This window comes from Netta rufina (assembly GCF_964035555.1).
Source record: "Netta rufina genome assembly, chromosome: 4".
Classification (NCBI taxonomy): domain Eukaryota; kingdom Metazoa; phylum Chordata; class Aves; order Anseriformes; family Anatidae; genus Netta; species Netta rufina.
This window is the reverse complement of record NC_140127.1, coordinates 68529541-68539934: the sequence shown is the minus strand read 5'-3', so window position 1 is coordinate 68539934 and position 10394 is coordinate 68529541. Positions and strand designations below refer to the sequence as shown.

General features: G+C 37.9%; 1 protein-coding gene across 1 annotated transcript in view; it reads right to left on the bottom strand.

The window, feature by feature from the left end:
• Positions 1–7286: 7286 nt before the first annotated feature.
• Positions 7287–10394, bottom strand: part of POLN (DNA polymerase nu) — a gene marked incomplete at both ends in the record, with an annotated part of 92100 nt that continues 88992 nt past the window's right edge. Inside the window, 2 exons of the mRNA XM_084285764.1 lie at positions 7287–7355; positions 9700–9761. Of these exons, the coding sequence (XP_084141890.1) occupies positions 7287–7355; positions 9700–9761 (131 nt within the window). The remainder of the gene's footprint in view (positions 7356–9699; positions 9762–10394) is intronic.

The window sequence follows — 10394 nt, the reverse complement described above, 5'->3', positions numbered from 1 at the left end:
CAGTGGTTATTTAGACCCACGGGATAGTTCAGGTTGGTAAGGACCTCTGAGGGTTGTCTGCTCCAAACCCCAACTCCAGCCAGAGCCAACTTCAAAGGCAGGTGTGACGGGGAGCTTTATTTATTTCTTGTTAGCACAGAGCCTGTCCAGAACTAGTAACACATTGCATTGGCAGCACCTTCGTGTTGCACTGGAGATGCAAACCAATGGTCTGATTTGATGGTGTCACTGAAGACCTGGTGGCACTTTTTACGATGATACACACACTGTTCTCAAGACCTTGCCTTCAGCCAGAGCTTGCCTTCAGCTGGAAAGGATCCCGATGGGCTACTCATTCATTTTCCCTGTCCTGAAGCAGGATCAACTAAACACAAGTGTTTTCTGACAGATATTTGTCTATCCTGTTCTAGAAATGTGCAGCAATAAAGATTCCACAAGCTCTATTCAAGTCCATTCGAAGGCTTAATTGTCATTAGCATTCATTAGGAAGGCTTGCTTCCCTAGTATACCTTGCTGAACCTTAAGCTCCTGACTCATTTTATTTCCAGAGGACCTATAGAACTGTTCATTACCATCTTCTTCATGCCAGCCCATTGCACACTGGATGACTGCTTTCAGATCTCTCCTCAGCCTTCTCAAGGTTAATTGACTTCAATTCTTTCAGTCTTTCCTCGCAGGTGAGGTTGTCTACATCTCTGATCACTCTTATTGCTCTCCTATGGATTCCTTTTGTTCCACATTTTTTTTCTGAAAAGTAGTCTGAAAATTGTGCACAGAACTCAACTGAGCCCCGGTTGGGGCTGAACAGAGTGGAGGGATTGCTTATACCATTCTTGTTCACTATGCAAACGCCAAAAAATCCCCAAGACTTTTCCTGAAATTGATATCTACCAAGATATTCTACTCCCTACATTTTGGGGAAAATGTTGCATACATTTGGTAGCAGACTTGTTTCTGCTTATGTGTGAGGTGTTGCACTTATCCTCGCTGAATTGCTTCACTTTATTAGTTTTATACTCCTATGTTAAGATCATCTTGAATTATAAACCTGTTGGCTAGAAGAAATTAAAATATTACTTAAATTCTACAAAAATAATATAAACAAGATCCAGAAGCTTCACAGGAAAAAAAAAAGAAAAAAAGGAAAAAAAAAAAAAAAAAAGGAGAGAGAGAGAGAGAGATGAATTAACATGAAATGTTTGTTTTGTTGTGTAACTACAAGTATATCTGGGAACAATAAGTGGCCAAGACCAGAGGGTAAGGAGAATTACAGAGGTGACTACCAACCTGATTAAGATGGCACAGAAGGTGTTAAGGGATGTGAAGAAAGCCAGGGAAAGGTTAAGGTTTGATCACATATGAGAATGGGTGAAAGAACTGAAAATAAATCAGCTCCAAAAGAAAAATCCCATGTATCACAAACCATAATACCAGAAGCAGCACAACTCAGCCAGAGAATCTGACTAAAGCACCGCATTTACAACACTTTTTTAACCTCATCTGTGACCCACAGAGGCCCCAAGGGAAGCTGTTGACTTCTCCCAGCTCAAGTGTTACAAAAGCTCATTATATTTAAAGGAAAAACTCCCTGGGAAGCTTATTTAATTTAACATCACGGTTCAAGTGAATGGACGGGAAGATAAACAAAGATGGGGATTGCTGGCAGGCAAGTAGGGTGGCCTAGCTTTCAAAACACTGTGAATTTATTCAGTGTAAAGAAATAAAGTTCTTATAGATGTCCTTCATACACAGTTTGGAACCACTCGTGAATTTGAGCTGGCTTTGGAGCACAGCTGAGAGTTAAGAAGGAGAAAAACTTCTGGCAGAAGCCTTGAAGAGATTTGTGATCTTCACTTAACAAGATACCAGCAAGACATTTCGGATAAAGCAGCAATGAACTAATTTATTGACTCAGCTGGATGAATGGATCAGTGCAAGGAGGCCAAGGTAATCCAGAGAGATTCTTAATTCCCCTCAGACTTTCAGTAATTCAGAGCAGAAATGCAATGTAAGAGGTGGGAGCCACTTGTGAGGAGGATGGAGGCTGGTTCTCAGAAATGTTTAAGTACAGCTCTCAGTTTAACATAAAAATAGGAAAATAGGATTGTAACCTGATGCATGATGCTTTTGAGTAACTAGAAAGTGAGAAATTCAGTGTGCATAGCAGATGAATCTGCCAAAAAAAAAAAAAAAGGGGGGGGGGGAAGAATTTCCTCAGTCAATTTTTGATGCCATGGAACAACTGATCATGAAGTGAACAACTCCAGTAAAAACCTGGTTAGTCAGAAAATAATCTGACTAAATGCATAAATGCTATGCCAAATGGATGAAGGTGGCAATGAGGGCATGAAGGTTAGAGGAAGAAAGATATGCAACTTTTCAAAAATCTTTTGGGCAGTTCATAGGGTTTTACTACTGATAAGAGTACCTGTGAAGTGCAGGGAAAGGGTAAGCAATGGATTAAGCGATCAGTGTAGATAGAAAAGGTGAGGAAGAAAGAATCTAAATATTAGCCATGTAATTAGTACCAAAAGGAGAGGATGACATGGAAAAAACACGCCAAATACCTGGAAAGCTCAGCTGGAAGGTGAAGCTCCAGAATTCAAAATCCAAGTCTGTCCGACGGAGAGAGCAGAGAGGATAACAAATTGCCTGGTTTGCAGAGGGTAATAAATACACACTTGATAACATGAGAAGGCCTTACAAAAATGGGTGGTAGAAGTGCACTTCAGAGATGTCTAAAGAGAACAAGCTGATTGTAGGTTGCTGTTTTCAGTAGAAAAGAGCCGATCAGGCTGTGGAAGATTCCCAGGAAAGCAAAGCTAGCATGTAATTGAAACTTATTTTTACCCCCAGACACACTCTACCTACTAAAACCATTGCAGAATGGTAGAAACGAGAAGTGATTCCTTTCCACTCCTTGAATGTTTCTGACAACCTGCTAATACCAAAAGGAAGTTTGCCAACCCAAAGTGAGCCCATGAGCCAGGAAATATAGTAAATGCTGGCACCGAACCAGCCAACACAGGTGGGAAGGAGGAATGAAATCCCCAAACATTTCTGGGGCTTCTTCTGGTGCAGCTCTGTCTACTTCAATGAGGTACAGCAGAGTATCTGAAGGGAATCTCTGTTTTGTCTTGCAGCCAGATGACTGCCGCTGTTCAGCTGAAGAACGACAGAGGATCACAGGAGGCTGAAGTTGGACGAGACCTCAGGAGGTCTCTCATCCAACCTCCTGCTCAAAGTGGAGTCAGCAATGAGGACAAGACCAGGTTATTCAGGGCTTTACCTCATCGGTTGTTAACAAGGAAGACAGAAGAGACATTTTAGGCCACTGAGGAAATATATCAGGGTGGCATAATTCAACCTTCATCCCATTCTTTGGCATTATTTTCAAGTCAGATTAAACAAGATCTGGCTCTGTGGATTCCCAAATATGAAATGAGTTTACCTTTTAGGGATTTTTCTTAATTATTACCAAGAGTAAATGATGTCCTGGATGCTCTAGCAGATTCACCTTTTTTATCTACTCTCAGTTTTCAAAAAATATGTCAATATGCTTTTTTTTTCCCCACATGTAAACACTCTTGCTCTCATAATATCTGAGACCAGTGTTTGAGCTCTGGTTATTATTGAGTCGGACCAACATTCAGGATCAGAGCACCACTGTTCCACAGTGCTATGTGGACATAAAAAGATTCAAGGCCTGGGCAGATATGTATTGGTCATGCCACAGCCATGAAAATGCCAGCAAATAGCTCTGCTGGTACATTTCTCAAAGATATTAAAGTGTTTTCAAATAGTGCTCCTTCCCCAGCAAACAAAAAGATTTGCAGATGATTTCAGGGAAGATTTAGGCCACCAAAGACAAAACTGTGACTAAAGCCAAAGATATAAAGCGATTCCAATAGGGTTCTTGCCGTGTTCAGAGAATCAATTAGGGAAATTTCCACCCACCAAAGCTATGCCGAGCCAGCTACTCCTCTCTCCCCATCATTTCTGTGATGTTTCTCACACTCCTTGATCACTGCTTCTGTAGGGTTCTGTATTTCAAACAGAAGCTCTGTTTGTTGCCCTCCAAGTACCATTTCATAGGTTGTGAGAAAAAGGAATCATTCTGGAGGTCAAACTGAGACTTTTAAGGGTAGAAAAGGGCTCTTATGATTGCTCCCGCTCCAGCCTACCCTTGCTTTATACTCCACGCCAAACCAAAACAACCTGAAAAGGTCACCATTTATAATATTTAATAATAATTTATAATAAGGGTTCACTGGTGTGAAATTATTGTGCCACCCAAAAGGCATTCCTGGCAATCATCAAATACTGAACATTTTCACCTGTATTTGTTTGGGAGGAAATCTGTGGTCAGGACTGGCCTTGCTTCCTTATAATGGCTCTTTAGATTCAGGCGTGCAGCAGGGTAGCTTGCTAAAGGCCTGGAAAAACTGTACTGCTCCGAATTTATAGCAATACATAGGTCAGCACAAGTGATGTAAAACTGATGCCTTGTCCAGAGGATCTTGTTGGGAAACTAATAGCAAACACTAGAAATACTTCTGCTTTTCCACAATTTGAAAAACACAACTGTTTCAAAAACCTACGTTCAGTGCAGGATGGGAGGCAGCAGGAATGGAGGGCAAAGCCAAAGCAGTTGTCCCAGACAGTCAGCACTCTTCTCGATATCTGGGATTTTATCCATTAAAAACTGATCCTGTCAGGAGTTTTGAGGCCCACTTCAGTGAGTTCTAGAAAACCTAATAACCCACAAAATCTGTACCTTAACACAGCAGAATAGGGCAGGTAGGGAGGACCAGGTACCCATCTGGCTGTTTGTGGGGAACAGAACAAAAGACTGAAGAACACATCCCGGTAGTCAAAACGTTTCATAGTTCATCTGACGATGATTACATGCACAACATCAAAGAGTTCTGGTTTCCACCCAGCTACAGAATAAATCTCTCTATGCTAATTCACTCACAGCCTACAACTGGAAGAAAACACAGTTTCGTTACTGGAGAACCTGGAGTACCAGAAAGAGATCTTGAGTTCATGGCATGCACGTTGTGGGGACACAAACTGCGCCAAGTCTTGAGACCTTGGTCTTGAACAATCCCCCAGACTTGTATCTGTTTGCCTTTTGCTTTCACCCCAGTGTATGCAAAGCGAGCAGGTGTGTGAGATAAAGCAGTGCCCTTATTGGTTGGCTGTTTTCCTTTTTGGAAATGTGAAAACGGGAAGAAAAGTTGTAAAAGCAAAAGGGTGACCCTGTAGCCCAGAGGAGATCACAAGCACTCTCTAGGAGACAAGGTGAACAAAATATTAATTTCATTCACTGTATGACAATCTGTACAAAGAGCATGTCTCTGGGGAAGTGTGACTGACATTCTTTTGTGAATGGTTGCGTCTGAAAATTTGTTCCGTATGTTCTATATAGCTCCGTATTTGCTCAGACGTTAATCCACAGGTCAGGATCAAGGTTCCTTATGTTCTTAAGTGTGTATTTGTTTTTCATTAGGCTGAAGGGCAAGCCTCATATTCTTCAGGACTTGAAAAAAACACATTATCTAGTTAAACTATGCACCCTAAGAAACATATACAAGCTGGAAATCAATGGGGAAACAAAAAACATTGCCAGTAGTAAGGTTAGTGCTGTAGCCTTTAAGAAGCAAAAGTTACTAAATACAGAACTATAGGCCTCCTGAAAAAAGTAGGTCTTCAAGAGGGAGGAAAACATTTCACACCTATGCAAAGCCAGTGCAAACACAGAAAGCTTAAAAATTCCTTTTGTAATTGTGTATATATGGAAACCCAACAATTTATATATTCATATAAATATCTAAACAGTCAAAAAGCAGAAGAAAATTCGTGCAACCTCTTCTCCGTTGGAAAGGTGGAATCAGCCCCCCTGCTTGCCTGACCTGGCACAGCGTCACAGCCACACAGCCTGGACCCCCCAGCCAAGGAGCTGAGCCACAATTAATATGCAGAAGGCTCTGACTGTGCTTACATCACCACCACTACTTCTGTAACTATAAGAATCAATTTTTGGAAACAACTAACTAATTTCAGCTGAAGTATGATTAATACGCAACATACGGAAATGTTGTTTAATAGTTTAATGCCTTTAAGCGTAATGCAAAATTCTTTAAGGATACAAATTAAAACTGCTGCAAACTCTCTGTAACTATACACATTTAAAATTTAAATTATGTTACTTTGATCATTTGAGGTCTAGTGCTGAAATATACCGAACATCTTGTAAAAGTTTTGTGCTTGACTTCAACTTCTAAATAATTAGTAGACTTTGAGGATTGTCTCTTCTTCCACTACCATGGATGCAGAATTTCGCACCAAGTAATGTTTTATAAAACAAACTTCTTTAAAGAATAAACTCTACAGAACACTAAAATATCAATATCAATATATATCAAAATATCAAAAATATTATTGATATCAAAAATACCATTGATATTAAAGTATCAATAATAATAATATCCAAACATAAAAGTAGAAGCCTGAATCCTAAAAAACGTAAGTCTGAATCTCAAAATGTATCTAACCATATTTAGCATTGTGTCAGTAATATAAATAATAGATTAGACAAAACTTCCTCAAAAGTATGCTAAGGCTACAGTGTACAAATGGATTTTGAAATTAATTTAATTGGCAACAATCTGGCTATTTTAAACGCAGTTAATGCAGTTTTTGTTTACTTGTTTTAACTCTAAAATCCTAAATACAAATTAAGGTAGAAACTCTCCATTTCTAAGGAACTTTTTTCTAAGTCTGTGGAAAATGACATTCAGTACCCCAGCAGCTGCCATCTACTCACAAAGTGTAAAATAAGCTGAACACAACAGTTGAGCAGCTGCTGATACAGTTCAAATAGTGTCTTTCTAATGCCAGATTAGAAGTACTTTTACACAATCGCTTCACAAAATATTTAATATTAAAATCTAAACATCCATCTAACTCAAATATACTTGTCGCGATCCCAAAGGGTTAATATTGTCTTGCTTCATTTCTTACATGTAGTAATTTAGCTCTGAACAAAAGCAGCTCCCTGCTGGTTACCTTGGCTAAAGGAAACACAATGAACTGGTAAAAACCAGTTTTATCTCACTGCTGTTGCCTAGGGCTACAGACAAAATGAAGTAAAAAAATTCACATGCAGAGTATTAGGTGCTTATGAAAGATCCAGCAGCGCTGTTGCCTAGTGATTCAGTGAGGAATCAGCATAGGCCAATGAGGTGTGCGGGTACTGAATAACATCCCCGATGACTGCTTTACATCTCCTGCAATTCTGTCATACACCCCCATGATTTCCCAGTGGTAAGAATCACTTTCAAGGGAACCTGTCAAAAAAAAAAAAAAAAAAAGAAAAAAAGAAAAAAAATGCTTTAAACAAACAATCACAGCACTTATAGCAAGATTACTATTTTTGCTTCTCCTTTTGGATGGTGATACTGTTCTAGATTACATGCCTATCCAGTGTGAAATACTCTTCATATCTAGTAATAATTATAATTCCAATTAAGATATCTTAACAATTAAGGTTATCCTTTAGTTTTGAGACTGCAAATATATGTTCCTGAATTGCAAGGAACATAGTGAAGTCCAAAGCAAAATTTATCTTGTTATGCCTTTCAAAAGAGCTACCAAAACCATAGCATTTATAATTTGCAACTTTTTCAATAATGCATAAAGATACTGGGTTTTATGGGTTTTTGTGGTTGCTTTTTTGTTGTTGTTTGTTTTCTTTTCCTTTTTTATTTTTTACCACCCACTTTTCCAGTCCTGGGGTGTATTTGTTGTTGCTTTGGTTTTATTTCAGTTTGTTTTGCAGTTACCAGTGCTCTGTTACACAGTAGATTTCCTGACATGAAAGCTGCCTCATTAGCAAGGACTACGTCTTGGAAAAGAAGCTACTTCAAAGATAAAGGATCCTTTTCCTCAAAGAAGAAAAAGAAATCTCTCCCCATTAAGACGATATGTGTGTTCTACTTTAATGACATTTTTCTTCCCCATTAAAATATAATATTCATATTAACAGAGCATATAATACATATTTAGTTGAAGCAAGTGTACAGAGGGAAAGCAGAAGCATTTCAAAAAAATCTTTTCATCTTCAACATCTCTAATCTTAAAAGACACATTTACTGTATAGAAGGATAAACAACATGAACAAAAATACAGTCTTTTTTTTAAAGATAACTCTCAAATTCATCACTGAGATCAAGCTGTTTGCACTTTATGTTTTGTATCTGGTCTCTGCCATTGATCCATTCTTGATGTTTCAGAGAAAGATGAAATATCTTCACGATGCATGTAGTCTAATGTGCAGTAGGAGTAAAACTATGTCATGACTCCTACAGTAATTTATTCAGGAAAAGAAGACCAAAACAAGAGAAAAAATATCCCAATCTTTCAAAGCCCCAGACAAATACCTATTGTCCAAGGCTGTGTTTCTTTTTACTATTAAAATGCAGTTGTCATTTAAGAGGGAATTGCTGTTCTCATCAGAATGACATGTAGAATCCATTTGCTAAGGATGAAGATGAATTTGTCAGTGCGTGATAGCAGACACTTCTGACACATGAAAAGACATTGTAGGACAGCGTGTTATGTTTTGTCCATGGGACAAAATGGAAAGACTCACTTCTGCCAGTTAGCGGTTAGTCCGAAATATGTAACACTAAAATGGTATTTTGCCTGTGTGCCTATGAGTACTCTCATTATTGATGTAAATATTTGTCTTTTTTAGAAACCTATTAAGTTGTTCATATTTTATTTTGCAGTCAGGCAAAGTATGAATGGCGTTGTCTCTGACAGTGTCCTCAACAAAGGGTATGAACCTTACAGCAGCATGAGTGTCAGGTATGTTGTAACCATTTCTGAAATAAATAGAATAAACTTTTTTCTGGCCTCAAATCTTGTTCAATGATACTGGAGAATGAGTAATCTGGCCAAGTACTCCATTTCTCAGGAAACGGGAAACCGTTGGACTATTGCTTCCTTATTCAGTTTAGGGATTCCCAGAGACTATAGTCCTTAATGAAGCAAGAAAAGCCGAGTGGTGGCCTAGCAGCAAAATGTACCAGTCTTGCAGAGAGAAAAATACAATTATTTTATATAAGAATTACAGTTAGATAAAATGGAAACATACATACAATAGTTGTCTAGTTTTCTACTTGGTTGTTCTGGTAAATGATGGCCTTCAAACTGTGACCAGCAATTTTGTCTGCTTTACATGTTTGGCTTCCGCTCAGAAATGTTAAAAAGATCAATTTTCTAAGTGAAAATTACTAAAGAAAGATCTTTTGCAATAATTTTTCAGCAGTAATGAATGCCTGGCACATTTTAGAAAGCTTGCTAAGGTACTATTTCTCATTCCACCACACCCATCAGAAATGTCACGGCATTAAATCAAAGGGATTTTGAAGTTACTGCACTTGTATAGGTAAGACAAAGTGTACTACAGTTATGCTTTACAAAATGGATTTTGAGTTTCTTTCTTTTTTTTTTTTTTTTCCATTAGAATTTTTATGGTAATTTAAAAAAGCCATTACTTGTAAATATGAAAATGAAGCAGTTGAAGTGAAGGTTAGCATAGTTGTCTCTAGATTCTCAATATGATGATAGTAACAAACAAAACTATATATACCTGAGACAATAATGGAAATTCAGAATTGCCCCTACCTTTAGTGGCACTTCCAAGGCTGTAGTTTGCTGCAGGGACTCCATTGTTCTTTTTACCAATGCTGTAAGGCCAAAAAAGTTGAAAATATACAGCTTTATTTCCAGTTAAAACTGTTATGTAGGAAAACAAACAAACAAACCAACAAACCATGCCTTATATTCCATTATATAATGGCTGCATTTCTACAAAAAATAAATATCCACCCATTTAAATGTATTGAGATTTTTTTTAAAGTTAAATTTGATTTCTTGTGAAAGAATTTAATTCCTTTTTTTTAAATTGAAATTTAGGTGAAAGTTGGAAATTAATTTAACTTACATATTCCATTAACACAAAAGTAAAGCACTGATATACATTCTAAAAAGGTACAGCTTGCCTGACTGCTGCATTTCTCAGCTTTCAAGTTCACTACAAACAAAAATAACCTTCCCTGTGGGATAGCTGAGCTATCAAGAATCAAAACAATTGAACTTCAGCATGATTTACGTAACTTAACAACTCATCGTGTCATAACCCCATGCTCACTATTACTGTGAAAAATGCCTCTATTATTATTCCAAATCAATCATTTGGGACCTGATTTGTCATCCTTGGTCAGGCCAATTAGTGTTTTGCTTGACAAAGATTTCTGCTGGATAACAAAATGTGGTTGTAAAAAACATAATCAAAGAGAGATTCAGTGGATAAATGGGTT